The 17,684-nt window shown below is 39.3% G+C and overlaps 1 protein-coding gene across 1 annotated transcript in view; it reads left to right on the forward strand.

Annotated features, from left to right (window-relative positions):
- The window catches only part of CACNA1C (calcium voltage-gated channel subunit alpha1 C), a 476,353-nt gene that overhangs the window by 267,673 nt on the left and 190,996 nt on the right, over window positions 1-17,684 (forward strand). The window contains exon 4 of the mRNA XM_030469435.1: window positions 14,423-14,562. Coding sequence (XP_030325295.1) covers window positions 14,423-14,562 — 140 coding nt within the window. The remainder of the gene's footprint in view (window positions 1-14,422; window positions 14,563-17,684) is intronic.

The following is a 17,684-nucleotide window of genomic DNA, read 5'->3' on the forward strand; positions in this document are numbered from 1 at the left end:
CTTTCTGTCCAAAGCCAATAGACAGCTGTCTCCCTGATGAGACAAATCTAGCTGGATCTTTTAGCCATGAACATCTATTAGAGCTTCAGGAATATAAAAGCTGGGACTACAAGATACTTTAGAAGGACATTTAGCCATTCTTCTCTACAGGAGGGTTTAACCTCTAGTGATTTAAACTCCATGAATTCTGAGGCAGTGTAGTCTGAAACAGCCCTGTCACCAATACCAGCATGCCAAGGAAGGGTTTCCTTATTGTCCATCCTAAACATTCCTTGTGCCAGTGTAAAGCCATTATTTCCTGCCATATCCAAAGTGGATGCAGGCAAATGAGTTATTCACTGTACTATATACAGCAGCAGTCTATAGCTTTGTCTTGTCCTGCCTCCTCTGTGCTGAATGGCCTCATAGCAGTCTTTCTTCTCAGGTAATTTTTCTAAGGTTCAGAAGATACTTTTGCTCCCCCTGGCCCTTCTCCAATCTATCCATGTATTCTTACATTCACTAAATTTCAGCAGAACTTTTACCCCACTGTGTATGGCACGACTTTTTCTTGCCTCTTGTGGTTTGTACATTTGTTTATACGTCCCAGCATGTTGTTTGACTTTGTTGTTGTTGTTGCTTTGCAATAGCATGACATTGAGTCATATTGAGACTATGATTGACTATAAACCCTGGAGCCTTTTCTGCTAGAAAGCACTAAAGGTGATCTAAAGCACTAAGATGATGATACAAACTTATCCCTGGCAATCTCATCCATTCAGCATGCTCTAGAAGACTAATAATTTAGCCCTCCTAGTTTCACATCTGGCAAGTAATACAAGAGATTTCACTGTCAATTCTGGTTTTCGGTGTAACAGCCCAACTGAACATACTATAATACAGTAAATCTAATGGCATCAGTTTTTAGTAATTTAACTTTTCATGAAGTGAATGACTGCAGAAAGAAAGCTAATGAAAATTAAAGAATTTCTGTTAATGATATTACTTTATGGTCTTTTCTATAAGCTGGTGGATTCAGAGTCCTCCCTGGTTTTTTTGTTTCATCTCCTTGTGAAAACAAACAGGGTTTGAAATAAAGCAGAGTGAGACAGTGCAGAGACAGTGAAAGAGAGGACATGAAAGTGGCAGACGTGACTGGAAAATAAGTTGTATGAAGTAGCTTATGGAGTCACCCTGGAGGCCTTGAGACATGATATCTTACTAATATTTTTTTACATCTTCATGAATCCTGATAGATCTTATAAAAAGGGAATGGCTAGAGGAGAAAAAAAATACTTAGGAAAATTTCACCAAAACATAAGTGTTTGTGAAAATTTAATCACAAAGTCCCTTTCCATTCTTAAAAGGTTCTATGAAAAAAAATTAGGTTGCTGTTTGTTCTTGCAAAGTTATTCAAGGGGTCAAGAAAAACTGTGGACTGATCAATGCTTATTACCTGTGAATCTTTCTATTTTTCCATGTGTATGTTGATAGTGGTACCAAAGACAGTCAAAATGGGATGGAAGAGTAATATTGAAATTATTTCTCACCATTTCTACGTTTGTTCTTTTTTAACACCTTTTTTGCTGTTCTGTAAATAACAACAGCTTGCTCCATTTAATTTTAGTTTTTAATCAGTTCCACCGTTGAGCTCAAACATTAGCACAACACTGGCGTAGCAGAGTTTGTAGACAGTTGAAAGAAAACACTAAAATCTCCCAAGTCTGTGCAGGCTGATTTGGTGTTACAATAGGAGACTGTTTCTGGTAATACATGACAGAGCTTACTGTACTTAGTTCTTACTGAGTTCTTAATCTTGCAGATATTCCAGAAGTTTGTGCAAATTATGTCCAAATAAGGACTTAATTTTAAATCTGTTCCATAAGAGATTCTAAGTGTTTGCAAAATACTCTTTTTTTTTTCTTCTTTTCTTCTTTTTTTTTTTTTTGAGTGTTTTAAGACACAACATGTCTGATTTTTTGCAATGTAGTTTAATTTGATATTTCTGAATTAAGCACGATAGTCTTCAGCTAAACTCAGCAATCATTGCATGTTTGACTGGGAGATAACAATGTAATTGGAAAGTAATTTTCTTAAAATGGTATCCAGGAGTTAATCCAGCTTCTGCCACTTTTGCATTGGCAGCAATGAGCCCAGATTTACTATGCATGACCCAAAATGTACAGAAAGCAGAGTAGGGGAACAGAGGGGTAAAAAGCCAGAAAATGTCATGGAAAATGTCACTGCGGAATTTGGGAGGATATGAGGAGTATGTACTGAGCACAAGAAAACTCTCATGCCCCACTGACATTCAACTACAGACGTTGGTTCTCTTATTTCTGTGGCATGAGCTGGGACTTGGTCACCAGCAAGGCAAAAAAGGTGGGTTTGCTGTATTACCAATCAATTAGAACAACTAGTCAGGATTAAAAATTTAGAAGACATCCAGTACAGCAGCATGTAACATTAATAGCATTTAAAATAATTTTGAGGCAGATCAATATGCATCCTGTTCGCTTAGAGCTCTGAGTATGACTGAAGAGAGAGGGAGCCTTGGGAACAGAGTAAGCTAAAACACAAAGTGTGTAACATCTTATTTTCATCAAATGAATGCAAAATCTTTGAAATCCGAGTCCATTTGGCAAAAAGCTTGCCAGCCCCAAGCAGTAGTCTGTCTGACATAGAGGAAATCTGGCTGTGTTCTTAGAGATCATTTCGCTGGCAGTGACCTCCCAAGCAATGGACGTCATAAGGATTTGACTGTAACTGATGAAACAGACTTCTGATTGCGGGTGGGATTTAGATTTTTTTTTTTTCCAGACACGCCAGCTGAAACCTACTTTTCCCTGCAGACAGAAATTCTTTGGCCTGCAATGCTTGTAGGAGATAGAGCCACCCCTAAAGCCAGTAACGTAGGAAGAGTATGACTTTTTTTGCAACCTAGCCAGAAGCTACTGAAGCTGACTTTAATTAAAGAGCATTATAGGATATTAATAATATTCCTGGCCTTTCACTGTCTAGAGTCTAATGTTTTTCTTAAGTTTTTCTAAGAGTTTATCTACCTGAGTGTAAATACTGTTTTGAGGGTTGATCATAGTAAAAGAATACACAGGTACATTCTCTGCCTCTGGCATGAAAATCAGCAGTTCCCTGTAGCTCTTTAGAGAGTTTTTGCTTGCAAAAATTGTCCTGGGTGCAATGTTCATTCCTTATTAATGCCTGAACTTCATTGGAAATCCTCCTTCATGTGTTAACCCATTTCAGAGCTGTTTCTCTTCTTTCCTTTTTCCCTCCTACTGGTTTGCCATTCAGGCTGCTGGAAATCTGGGTGTTGTCTGGGAAATTCCTATATGTCAAAACTTGGTTTTGTTGAATATTAGAATGAGAAACTGAAGTATTCTATATGTAACATTCCCCTCTCTAGTGTCCCTAAAGGAAAGTTCTCAGAGCATTTCAGTGCAGAAATAATAAAGCGTTATGTTTAAACAGTTTTTATAGAACAAAAATATTTCGATGTTCCCAGATTCATGTTTTTGGGTTGCTTGAAGCAAGTCCAAGTATTTTGTTATGACATGTCCTTGCATTACTCTGCACCCACCCAATCACTGCTGTGGGCTTTGTGGGGATGATCCTAGTGTCCTGCAGGGTAAGGTTACACCAACATGACACCTACCCCCAGCCAAACTGGGTGGAACTGGTGGTGCTTGGCAAGATTGTAAGTTTGCCTCTTTACCCTTGCAATACACACACTTATGAGGATGAAACACGTTTGTCTTACAAGAAATGAAAGTACATACCCCTGTCTCACTGAGGGGATGTGGGGCGGGGGTGGGGGGATAGACAGAAAGAATCCAAATTCCATTTTTCAGCTTCCTATATCTGAGTTTATTTCAACATCAGCAGCCACTACAGCAAGGGTCAGCAGAGCGGCTGGTGGGAGTCAACCAATTTCAGAGACTGAAGAATTGGTGAAAAATATCGGTTGTTTGCCTGTTTTTGTGCAGCCTAAATCAAGAAAAACCTAAAGAACTTGTTTCTTTTGTCCTTGCCCAGAAGAAATCTTACTACTCTGCAGAGCTGCATCCTTAGGAGCTTTATCTGTTTAAAATTAAGTCCATTTCTATTCTCTGGGTATTGCACAGGTCACAGTCATGTTTTTAATTACCAATTAGACTTCCATTAAGGAAATAAAATGAGTTTTATGTGCTGGTTGTCAGAGGTTCTTATTTCATGTGCCCTGTCCTACCAAGCAGCAAGCAAACAAACTTACTCAGGGGTAGTACACAAAATCTGAAAACCTTTGCCCCACAAAAAGGAAGATAGAGGCTGAGATGGAGAAGATGCAAGGACATTTCATTTTTCATCCCCTTCAGTTGTGTTTTTCCTATCTGCCATGAGCAGTGTGAACAGAATGTTAAATATGCCCTTAAGTTACTCATCAAAAGAAAAGGTCACACACACGTACACACTCCACCTCTGTCTCTCTATTTCTCTCGTGCATGTATCACGTGTTGTATGAATGTGTACAGAGAGACTCCAACGCTAGAACATTGAACTCTGAGACCGATTTATTTGCTTAGAAATTTAAAAAGAGAGAGGTTATAAATAGTCATAAATTCAATTTATTCATAAAGCATTTCCTGTCAGGCGTCACTGTACTGCACAAACAATTACAAAAGAATTGTAGTAGATTAAAAACATAAATTAGAGCATCATAAAATGCACAAGAGTGATTGGATTAAAATGAATTTGACAGAAATGTTTTTAAAGTGGGATTTGATGAGCTCTTCTGGGTGGTCAGTCAGAGAAAAGTCTGTGCTCAGTTGCCTATTAAAACGACAATTCAGGACCAGATGTCTGCAAGGGGTCTCTTGTGGCTCGGAAGTTCTTAGCTCAGTAGTTGATTCACTAAGGGCCTAAATTGTGCTAGCCTTGGCTGTTGTTTCTTGTGGAGACCATTTTTGCTGACATCCAATCCCATTCCTGCTGCCCAAATGGTTTCTTTGGCTGGTCTACTTTTTCTCCTGCTAGTCCTGTTCTCTTCTAAAAACATACCCTATGTCAAGAGTTTGCCCAAGAGAGTCAATGCCAGTCATTCCGTCAGCTCAATACATGGTCATGCCCCCTTCAAATTGGGTTTCCCTCCTGCAAGACAAATTAGGGAAGTTTCTAATTCTTTAGTGGTTCCTGAGAAGTTATAAAGAGGATGAAGAAAAAAGGAAAAATCCAGCTGTAGACAATTCTTGACTAACCTAATAAGATGATAATATTTTCCATGTTAAATTATTTTAAAAATTCTCCCTGATTTAGACTATAGTTCAGTCTAACCTGGCATATTCTAGAATTATTCAAAATCTTGTAGGATCACACCATTTTTAAAAAAGGAAAATAAAAATGTTTTCTTAGAGAAAAGGTGCTTCATTAAATTAAGGGTATGGAACGTAGCTCCTCCATATCCCTTATCCATGAAGGGATCGTAAAAATTCCTGGCAAACAAAAAGTCCCATTATGGGCATATTTCCAAGAGCTGTGTTGGAAATTCAGTCCTTCATTTTCGGGACAAGTTTTCAGTGGTCTCTTAGAAGAGATGACTGAGTACGAACATGAATGTACTTCAGCATAGCTGTTTATATGACAGCAGTCTCAGCTTACAAGGCAGTTAGGATGCTTTTGATTCCAAGCAGTTAAATAAACATCAGCTCCTGAAATCCTGTGATTGACTTGAAATTAAGAAATCTTATGGGGACAGTCTCATTTTTTTCAGCATTCGGATGTTTGGAATTCATCTTTGTTAAGCTTTTTTCTACCACAGAGAAGTTTAGGGACTCATTGAAAAATTAAGTATTGAAAGCACTACTTGTGTAATGATGATCAGATCAAAATGATATAATGAGGAGAACTCCAGACCTGTGACTGTAGGAACCAGCCTATAGATGGTGCAAAACAATAAAATCATTAGAATAGTTATTGCTGAGGTCATGTAGCCTGAGGTCATGTAGCTTGTTTCCAAAACCAAACATAGTTGTGCATCCTGCCTAGATGATGCACTGTAAAGATGACATTCTAGAAAATGCCCCAATGAGTCAATATTTAATTAGATAGTTTTTAAGAATTCCTCCTACGGTGGGATAGGTATTTACTGTTCTGCCTGGTAATCAAATGCTTGATATTGAACATTAGCATGCTTTTGAGCAGAGAAAGATTAGGTTATGCTGGGTTTGTTTCTTAATATTATTAATAATAAAAGTAATAATGAAATGGAATACTTAAATGTCTTATGTCTGATAGACTTCTTTATCTCATTGCATAAATAACCATGTTCAAACACCTTACCATGGGGAGTAGCCAATTTCTAACTTATTTGAGTTAGAAATTTGAGTTTAGAAATTTGAGTTAGTTATTTAGGGAGCTGGATGAGATACTATATGCCTTTTAGATGTAGCAGTCGTACTGGGACTGCTCTGATTTAACTGGATGCGTCAGGTATCCCATCTTTAATCAGTGGTTGGTAGATGGACAATTGACTGTGGTATTTCAAATGGCTCTGTTAACCTTGGAAGAAGACACTGGACTGCCTCAATGCCTCTGAAACTGAATAAAGAAAACTAGTAAAAGCTTTCTTCTAGGGTTGAATGTAATTCGTAGGCATGGTAACAACACAAAAACTAGCCAGCTTCTAATTTCTATCCAGGGATCCTAAATGAAGCTCTCACAGTCATAAACCTTATGCTGCCTTCTCTAATGTTACTTCCTTCTAGAAGGGTATTCTCTTATTGCTTTGATCAGAATATAAAGTGATAGTTCATTTTAATTTAATCAGAGTAATGGACCAAAACAAAAGAAAGTAGGATATGGCATTCTTTGCCTCTTCACAGCTGCTCAGGTTGGAATGTTTGTAAATGGCCTGTTTGGATGGCTTCAGTTCTTAATCATGTCAAAGAAAACCAGAGCCTATGAAGAGTATATTGTCTGGATTTAATTAATATATAAAAAGAATCGAATTGTTTTATTTCAAAAAAGAAATCTTGAGCAACAACACCCAAGAGATTTTTCCTACTGCAAGCCAACGACTGTAAAGAAAAATCTTATATGTTAGACATTATCTAATCGTCACCAGGATCCAAATTTTAAGTCCAAGTGAATGCATATTCTTTTATATGAAACCAGAAAGGCATATGCTTTTCCATCTCTACTATGGAGAATGAGGTATCCCACTGGGAAGTGTTCATATGCAATGGAAAGGTAATAGAGAGTTTGTTAGATTATTCTGACGACTAGAGGTTTATTTGGAATCATAAAATATGCGTATAGAGTTGAAGGGGACTTCTGCGAGTTTAGTCCAAATCCTGACTCAAAGTAGGACTCAAATCAATTAAGTTCAGAATTTCTCTTGCATAGAGGTTTCAAAATAATATTCCTCATGTTGTGGTCCAAATGATATTGTCATGTCTATCCCTTCCAAAATTAGGATTCACAATAATTGCATTGCTTGGTGTAGCTGGAGCCTGTTTCTGCACTTAGTGTCAGTAAAAAATGTAGGTGAAATGATGGTAAATCAGAATAGTAATGGCATTCAACATCTTTAGGATTGAGTGAATAAGAAACATGGCTCACTGAAAGGGAAAGTGTGCTTGTACAAGGTACAAAGCATTGAGGACTGACCCCCTTGTACCTGGGCTTTGTATTAAAATTGGACTGTGACAGAATTTAATTCCACTGAACCCATAAACAAATTCAACTTGATCCTTCCCAAAGTGCTGTAAGAAAAGTAAGGAGCTTAGACTAGATCCTGCAAGAGAGTTATGCATGAATTCATTCATTTGCCAAGGAACTCTTGAATATCAGGCATGTGTATCAGGTCTGTACTAATTCAACACTGTTGCTGTCCTCTCTTTTATACATTTCAGTGGAAGTTCCTTAAATGGATCATGGGCATGTGATGAATTATCATAAAGTACCAAAGGCTGGCTTGCACTACATTCCTGTTTTATAATTACTCACTTCAGATTAGTGAGAATTCTACCTTTGTCTGGTTTACTCTTCTAGTGTTGGACACCTTAAAATTAGCTGCACATGAGACTACCTCATGTTTACAGGTATTAGAAGGTGGTATTTCTGCAGTACTCAATGTGACTTTTAACTCTGTTCATTGTATAAGCCTGATGTTATATAGATATATATATAACATGATTGGAATGGATAGAGGCAATGCTGACTGTATTCCGAAATATAACTTTTCAGAAGTTTTTCTGACTTCTGTTTACAAACACTGTGAGTTATGTTTAGTTAAATGCTAGCCACCCACTTCCTTCTTTGCACTTATTTTATCCTTGTTAGGTAAAATCAGATGGTGTTCTTTTCCTCAAATTTTGTTGCTATTTATTTTGGGAAACAGGTAGAAGAAGGGGCACTGTGTTTTAGGACCAGCAGTTACAGCAAATGGAATTATATTCAGTAGTATGCTATCTTACCATCCCTTTATTTTTATCAAACAAATTGATATGGGCAGTTATTTCTACAATGGTAGTAATTTTAAGAGAAAAAAAAAATTCAAACATTCTCTCCTTTAAGTTTTATTCCTTCATGTGCCTGCATACTGTTTTCACACACACACACACACACACACACACACCATGTGACTGAAAATGTCTGTTGAGTAACTGACTACATTCATAGAATCATAGAATTGGCTGGGTTGGAAGGGACCTCAGAGATCATCGAGTCCAACCCTTTTACCACCATTGCGGTTGCTAGACCATGGCACTGAGTGCCACATCCAGTCTCTTTTTAAATATCTTGAGGGATGGAGAATCCACTACTTCCCTGGGCAGCCCATTCCAATGCTTGATCACTCTCTCCGTAAAGAAATTCTTTCTAATATCTAACCTAAATTTCCCCTGGCACAACTTAAGACCATGCCCTCTTGTCTTGTTGAAAGTCGTCTGGCAAAAGAGACCAATGTCTACCCGGTTACATCCTCCTTTCAGGTAGTTGTAGACAGCGATGAGGTCTCCCCTGAGCCTCCTCTTCTCCAGGCTGAACAGCCCCAGCTCTCTCAGCCTCTCCTCATAGGGTCTGTGCTCGAGTCCCTTCACCAGCCTGGTTGCCCTCCTTTGGACCTGCTTCAGGACCTCCATATCCTTCCTGAACTGGGGGGCCCAGAACTGGACACAGTTACTCAGAAGTAACTCAGTGTCAACAAACTTGTCTTAACATATGCTTTATTGCATTGATCCTTTAAGCACACACATGTGGCTCTTCCTTACCCAAGGTCAAAGTTACTAATGTTAACAGCAGCCTTCAGGTCAGCATATTCACATAGTGAGGGTATCCATATCTTGGATGGGATGATAATTTGGATAATATCCAAAAACATGGAACTTTTCTTCATAAGGTCTCTGGACTATCCTTCCCAGCACTGCAGTTTAATCTCCTTAGTGCCCATCAGAAAATATTTTTGCCCTGCTAGGAAGAAGTTTGAATGCTGCCCCTCTGACTTGAATCTTTCATAGACTATTTATGCAATTAATGTCGAAATACCGTTATGACAGAGGCCTTTAAGGCTGTTTTCCTTAGAGTACTGAGTATTTGCATTATGGAAGAAATGTATTCTCTCATGTTTAAGGAAGCACTAGGGAATAATAACGCGGACACTGACATAACTTGCTCTAAGATCCCACAGGCATCTTCATAGAAGGTTCTAGTTTTTCAGGACTAGCTGTAAATACTTAAAATATAGAAGATTTAGTTTTTGAGATGTGGTTTGTAGCAAGATGAACAGAGTACAAGAAGAGAGACAGCAAAGTTTGAGAAAACTTGTCGTGACTGAATTTTAATTATAAGCTCTTTAAACTTGGGGTGTGTGAGATATAAAGACTTAATTGTGTTTTGAGTCTTGAGAAACTCTTGCATTGAAAATGTTACAACCGAGTAATACTGCTGTGCAGATGAGGTTTGGAGAGATGGGATCAAAATGGAGTGAATCGTCCTCTGAATACAGAGGACCATTTCTCTGAAATAGCACTGGTCTACTCACTCCTCTCCTGGCAGAGGAAAAGCCTTATGGCACCCTACAGCAATTTGCTTGGATTTCCTGTTTTCAGACTCCTTTTATGATCCAGGATGTCATTATGTACAGTTTCAAAATTATAAACAAAAACAAACCTTTGACGTCTTCAGAAGACATATGGGATTAGAAGGGGTTTCATACTTAATGCAGTAATCCTCTTCTGGAAATATATTTTAGAGGCTTAACAGTAAGTTAATATTTGTTTCTTTGCTAAGGGTAAGTTGATGTACAATTTGTTTCTTGGCAATTCTACTGCTGACTAACTCACCAGATAGAGTAGCTGATGCTTATGTCCTGTATCTGTTAAAAAAAAAAAAACAAACCCAAAAAAACTAGTGGTAGAACCAGTCCCAAAACATCTGTGTATGCTCTAGAGACTGGACAGTTTTCTAAAACTTTTGTTCTTCCTATTTTTCTGCTCATATATAACTGGGTTTTATTCCTTTGGTTTTCAAAACATTTTCATTACCATTGCCCAAGCAGGAAGCTCCTGCTTCGTAACTCTGCAACCTGCAATATACTTCAAGTGCCTTAGCCACATCAGCGTAGCTCCCATTTCTAAGGCACAAATGAAAAAACACTGTTACCTCTTTCTTCCAGCTTCAGAATAAGTTCCTTCTCTTTTGATGCTGTGGACTGGGTTTGTGTTGCAAGGGATGATGCTGTTGCTGTCTACTATCCACCTCATGAAGGTAGTGGGCAGCGACCTCCCTCTCTGTCAGCAGGGAGCTCTGTCAAAGAGAAATGCCAATATTTGTCTAGCTAGGTTGTTTTTTTTAAAAAAAAATTGCTCCAAGTTCTTCTCAGAGGAGTGTGTATTACGCATTGTGCATTTGCAGGGCTGTGTCCCTCAGGAGTCTGAAACACTGTGGCCCAGTCTGCCCAGCCTGTGAGAGCAAAGCTCCAAACAAATGGTAAGAAGTGTGGAAGCCCATTTAGCAGAGAAAAATTGTTGTCTGGCTGTTTAGGGCAGCAGATCATCCTTTTATTTCCAACCTGAGACAGGGCGTGGTTGAGTCGCATCTGTGAGTTCACCAGGCAAGGTGGCATCAGAACTGGGACTGAAACCCAAATTCCTGGGAGCCCAGTTGAGCTGTATCGTTACTGACTTATTCTGTGTTCATAAAGGCTCTTGAGTTTTGTAGTATAAGGAGTGAAGAGAATGCAAATTAATTAGTAGGCTTTTCAAATTCTTCTTGAGTCTAAGCAGGAGTAGCTTCCTGAAATGGTCTCAGAGTGGCCACTCTGTTTAATCTCAGCAGTATTTTTCCTTCAGATTTAGATCTGGATATCATTAATTTAAGTGCAGAAGACCATAAAATCTCTCTCCTCTGTTCATCGTTCTGTATCTTATATTCACTTCAGGGGCTTTTAAAGAATTGTATTTTTTTTAGATCTTTTTACCTTAAGCAGGAAATTGTAGGGACTTGTAAGTCGAAGTTGTAAGGACTTTATTCAAACAGCTTGTAGTTGTATATGCCTGTATTTATGTACAGGTACATACATGTATGTGTGTGTAATATTTTGGCATATTATTTCCTCAGTAACATGATTTAACAGATAGCATTTTTACAGTAACAAAACAGAGAGTCTATAGGCAAAAATGCTCCTAAACCCAACTAAATGGACCGTGCTAATTGTTGAAACACTGGGTGCTCTGTGCAGTATTTGTTTTAAAACAAAGCAAGTTATTCCTTCTCAAGTGTTTGCTTTCTTGGCCTTTTAATTGCCGTAGTAGAGATATTTCAATGGAATTCAAGGAGTGGAAAGGCTCTTCTGGCCTGGCAGGCCTGCACTGTGGCCCCGGGAGAAGCAGAAAGGGGACACAGAGACGGCAGAAGCGTTTGTCCCAGGGCACCTGGAGGTCAAAGATGGTTTTTGCTGTTAAATCGCTGGGCATGGGAGCAGCTTTAGTTCTTCCTCTTTCGTTGTTCTGCCAGGCTGCATCAAATCAGACCTGGAGGTACTAAATGAGAGGCTCTTCAACATTCCCTTGGTGTCAGTCTCCGCTGTGACTGCCAAGGGAGAGGTTTTTGGGGGGAAGTCTGGCTTTTTAGGTCCTGCAGCATTTCTCCATGAGCTCAGACCTCTGTTAGCAGGGTGGGACGCTGGAGAAAGGCCAACAGGCCAACATCAAAGGCAGCTTGAATGAGAGTCATCTCAAACCTACTGTGGCCCTCTTTTGTGAGAGGGAAAGAGCTTGCCCAAAACTGTGGAAAGCCCTTGGCTGAATCAGTGGACTGGGTTGCAGCAAGAGAAATCTTTGTCTCTATCCTAAAAGATGTTTGTTGACCCCTAGTGAGGCCACATCCATCCCAGGTTTAACGCTCCCTCTTCCCATCCTCACTTCAGGGCATGTTCTTTCCCCACAGAACCCATTTCCATCTTCTTCCAGCATCCACGCAGTCTTCACCTCACCCTTTCAGGGTCAGGGCATGGCCTCCCAGCAATGCCTGCAGCGCGGGTTGGTGTCTGGCCTCACACCATGCTGACAGAGGCACATGGTGGCCTCAAGGTGCAGGGCAATTGGGAAGATGGTCTGTAAAGGCCTTCCCATCACGCAGTGATTTTGTTGTGTCTTTTTTTAAGAAGCTTAACAACAGCCCATCTTACTTTACAAGTGTGTGCATACAGCTTGATTGTTTTGCTCTAGTTTACTATGATTTGGAAGTCAATTAGTACCTGTTCAGTTCTTGGTGGGCTGTGGTTAGCCCCTTCTCCATTGTGCAAGCCATTATGGGGCTCTTTTCTGTGGCCTGGCCCATGGCTGGACTCCTGGTTGTTAGCACTTACATGCCAATTCTTGTGTTAAATTAAATAATGTGCTTAGTATTTGTAGAGCTGGGGATGTAATGGTTACTAATATTGTATGGTGGTGTTTCCTTCTCTGAGTTCACAGTGAGGGAAATTCTTAGTTTGAGCTGTCTCCATCTGGGTCAGCAATGGGCAAATTCTGTGTTGTGGGCACATTCAGAAGTTTTACAGCTGGATCAGATAACTATAGAATGATTCTACTACTTTTTTAAGCATTTATTGTACTAAGCACTGGGCAATAATACTGCAGACATTGTGAAAGCACTGTTTGAGTAAAAGCTGCAATATTTTAAAGGATAAACATGTGACTGTTGTTGTCAGATGGGAATTTCTCTCTCATGTAAAATAACATGGAAATGTAAATGTGCAGATGAACTAGAAATTGGCTTTTTTTATTAGTGAATTGCTAGCAAATTGTTAATTACCTGGAGCTGAATGGAAGCAACCAAATGGGCAACCAAGTTAAGTGATGAAATTATATTTTGCAATCCTTCACATCTTGCATCATATGAAAGCATCATACATGCACTCAGCTGGACAGAGGAACAGAGCAATTGCAGTTTGGAGCTCAAAATAAAGTAGTGACCTGCCTGTCCTACTTGTTACCCTGTATGATATGACTAGAAATACATGGGGTGTTTTAATTTATTTAATGTGAATTTTTAACACATTTGTAGTTCTAGGGAACCAGTCTCCCTTTCCTGTCATTTAGTTTTCACTTACTTATTTCCCACTCAGCTTGCTATGGAATACTTCTGTAGTGATTACCTAAAATTGCAGTTTCCCTCCTACTTAGTTGGAAGTCCTTACCATTTCTTCAGCACTGCTGTTCTTCTTCCATACTGGGCCTAAAACCCCAGAGATGAGGGACAATGAGCCCTGTGTACTGACTGCAAAAGCCTGCCTGCTTGCCTTTATCAGAGCGTGCTGTCACTGGAAGTGACTTTGTTTGGATATGCTGAATTGCAGCCTACATTTCACAGGGACATGTACATTTCTGATGGAATGACTAAAAGCCTCTAGTAGCAGTTAGTCTGATCTGTAAATAATTTTTCAACAATATCTAGCCAACTGTTTCCCCAGCAACAGGAAAGGGAATCCCAAAGAAAGCACAGTTTGATACACACATCTCTTTATTTCTCCCTGTCTCTCTCCACAGCATTGCACCCAGTAGCATTTCTTCTCCAGAGATAGAAAAAAGACTCGATGCAGTTAATTCTGATGGCTGATGTTACTTGGCAATGAACTTTGTAGAGACCTGAGTGCTGGAACATGTCTGTTGACCCTCTTCCCCTCTCCTTTTCACAGGCCTGTGCAGCAGGCATTCCCTGCCAAGGCAAGGGCAGCAAATTTCAGAGCCTAATCAAAATTTACTGCCACTTTCTTGACAGGATGTTTGCAGACAATGCAAGCATAAAGACAAAGGTGACACATTAGATGTAAGCCAAGTGGCTAGTCAGCGAGTTGGAGGTTACATGGGTAGACTGTGGCAGAAGAAAATGTTCTTATCCATGGTTTGTCACTCATGCTAACCACTGTCTCTCTTGTTCTCTTCCCCAGGAACGAGTGGAATATCTCTTTCTCATAATTTTTACAGTGGAAGCATTTTTAAAAGTAATAGCATATGGACTTCTCTTTCACCCCAACGCTTACCTCCGCAATGGCTGGAATTTACTAGATTTTATAATTGTGGTAGTAGGGTGAGTACCAACATTTTGTCTTTGAACACACTTGCACACACAAGGACACTGGAAAGGTCTGGGAGCATGAGGGTGGGTGAATGCTTGGTGCCTTACTTATTGGTGATATTAAAGATTGCTGTCCATCATGTTTCTCCTACTACCACCGTTTGTCCCTCCTGTGTTAGCACCTCTACAGACTCTATGTGTTTTACCAGGTATTACTGTGTAATCTAAAAAGAGAGTTCACTAACTGGTCGTCTGTGGGTGTGACCTGATTCATGCTTGATTCATTATGTAGCAATGATTTATACTGAGGTAAATACTAAGGTAAATACAGTCAGTTGATATACATTTTCTGTCTGATATCCCTTGCTACTTAGCCTTTTCTAAAGCTTCTAATGGTCTGCAAGACATGTAAATTCAACAGCACTTTGGGAGCAAGGATAAAAAGAGGAAGCTGTGCAAAACTGTTGGATGAAGTCAAATGCCTGAATATGCTTAAATGGAAGAAAATAGCTTTGTAAAGCTCTATGAGTATTAAAAAAATAATATTTAGACAGTAGCCTTTAATTAGGGTTAGAGTTGGATGACAAATTCTGCCATCATCTTCTGTGAACTTTTACTGTTTTTTCTTACTCTCAAAGATGGATAAAAAATTTACATCCCAGGGTTTTGTATTTACAAACAAAAATAAATTCTTCACTTGCACCCTTCTGCTGGTGATTTCAGCATTTTTTGAGTCTTTTAATGTTTTAACCTTTTTTAAGACTAATTTTACTATTGTAGATCAAATTACCACTTTGAGCAACCTTTCTAATCCTATTATTCCTCTCTGTATTTTTCAAGCTTGGCATTTAATTTATTTGAATAAAAGCAAAATAAATACATCCTGCTTTTTCTACCTGAGGGTAAGAGATAAATAAGGGGTTTGAATTGTGGTTATTGAAGGGAAGAAGTGAAGGCTAAAGTACCCCTGAAGACAAAGAGAACAAGTATTTTTTCTCCTGAGTAATTTGTCCCGTCCTCCCACTACTCCGTTGTTAAAGAGTTTCATCGCCCACAAAAACTTGCAGTCTTTTCACCTCTTTCCCAAGGAAATCCTGCATCAGCTCCTAAGGAAATCATCAAGAGGGACTTATCACCTCCTTTGTAATTTCTGACTCAAAGTCTATCTAGCTTCTTGGCCATTTTTGCAGTACCCCCCAAAAAATTACATCAGCATGCTGCTGTGTGCTACCCAACCCTCCCTACTTTCCATCGTCATGGGGAAAAGTGAATGGAAGGAGAATTCCCAGTGAAGGGGAGAGAGGAAACTCTGGAACCTATTTTTAGTCCCAGGACCTCTCTTCTTCCACGTGGGTATAATGCTTCTCCTTACAGCAGTGCCCCCTTCCCTATCTCCTTCATTCCTACCCACAGCCAAAGGATCCCACAGCAAATTAGTAATTTAAAACTGGCAATTCCCCAGCCCCTCCCTGGTATTGGTGTCCAATTCCATAGCTGATTCTGCCTTTGAATCCCCTCAGATATTTCTTCTGCTTTGAAGTTTCTGCTTAAGTTCAATAAAGAATGGAGAACAAAAGCTCTGTGAATGCGATTATCTCTTTCCATTTTTAAAGGAAAGACTTCTTAAAGAGAGGACACACTACCTCTTCTTCCATTGGAATGCAAGAGAGCAGGGCTCCAGAAATCACAGGGCAGCATATTATATCTAGTTTAAGTGCAATCCTATTCCATTTTCCTACTAGGGCAGTTAATCAGCAAAATGATATTCAGACTGAAATTAATTCCCTTGCCATTGACAGAAGCTGAAGCTCTCGGCTCTTCTATCTGCTCTTGCCTCCAGGAGCTCTCAGTCACTGGATGGGGAACAAAAAACTTAACTGGGGTGAGATTACACAAGTATAATAAACATGACCAAGACCCTAAGGTCTCTGTTAAATAGTAACAATCTCAAGTGACAGATTCCACTTCAAGGCCAGATGCGTTTCTTTGATGTTTATCTGTTTAAACTCACTTGTACACTACCACAGCCTGGCCTGGTGCACTGCTTTTTCTCTCTACAACCCCTCTACAAAATGTACGTGGTGATACCATCTGTTCCTCTTCTGTCCTATCTTCTTTTCCTGGGGGCTGTCTGAAACCCCTCAATGACAGTACGTTTACATTTCAGGCTATCTGAATATTTTGTCAGGGAGGAAGTCTCATGGAAAAGGCTTAAAATAAATTTTAAAGAGAGAGAGGAGTAAAAAAGCAAGTGCTGGTAGCATTTCTGTATGGTGCCTTTTTCTGCCTATTGATGGAGCTACTGAAGAAAGCTGAGTACATTGGGTACAGCTGTAGTACTGGGAAGAGGGATTCATTTGTTGTGTGAGACCAGACAACAATGGTATAAGACTCATACTAGAAGAAGCAAGTCCCAGAATGACTGTGGTTATTGCCATTCATGCTTGTTCTGCCTTAAGAATCATATTCATTTTCTAGAATTATTGTCCTTGCTACAAAAAATAGAAAGGCTAGGTGGGAAGTATTTCTTCAAGTACCATTGGTAGATCAAGAAAAAAAAAATAGGTTTTAGATACCTTGTTTCTAAATACACCTAGTTTACACTGCTTACCACATATACCTTGAAGATATTATACATCAAAACTGACTTCCTTTATGTTGAAAAATACAAGTCGACAGTAAAGAGGAACATACATGTGCAGGAAGAGGCATAAATTTTGGAGGGAAGTCTGAGTTTTTATTAAAAAATTTGTTAAATTGTGCCTGTATATTTTCCCCTTCCTTCTGAAGATATGTCCCCTGATATCCAAAAGGATGTTAGAGTCAGTGTTTCTAACAAGGCCACAGGAATACAGAGCAGCAGCAGGGGGGAACACTGAACACAACTGCTGTATTTTCTAGAGAAACGATGCACTTTAGATCTCTAAGCTTGTAACAGCTTATCATTCTTGCTCTGTGGGAGATTTGCTTATTCATCAACTAAGTCTTTTAAAGCTTGATTCTAGCTTATCTTTAAATAGCCTATGACCCTGCTACAGCAGCCACCATTGAATGCTGCTTTGAAGAAAGATGTAAGTGTGTGGGTATCAATCGGAGGTTCTTAGGATAAAAACTTCATTAGTTAAGAGCAGAGA

Source organism: Calypte anna, chromosome 1 (assembly GCF_003957555.1).
Source record: "Calypte anna isolate BGI_N300 chromosome 1, bCalAnn1_v1.p, whole genome shotgun sequence".
In the NCBI taxonomy this organism is placed as follows: domain Eukaryota; kingdom Metazoa; phylum Chordata; class Aves; order Apodiformes; family Trochilidae; genus Calypte; species Calypte anna.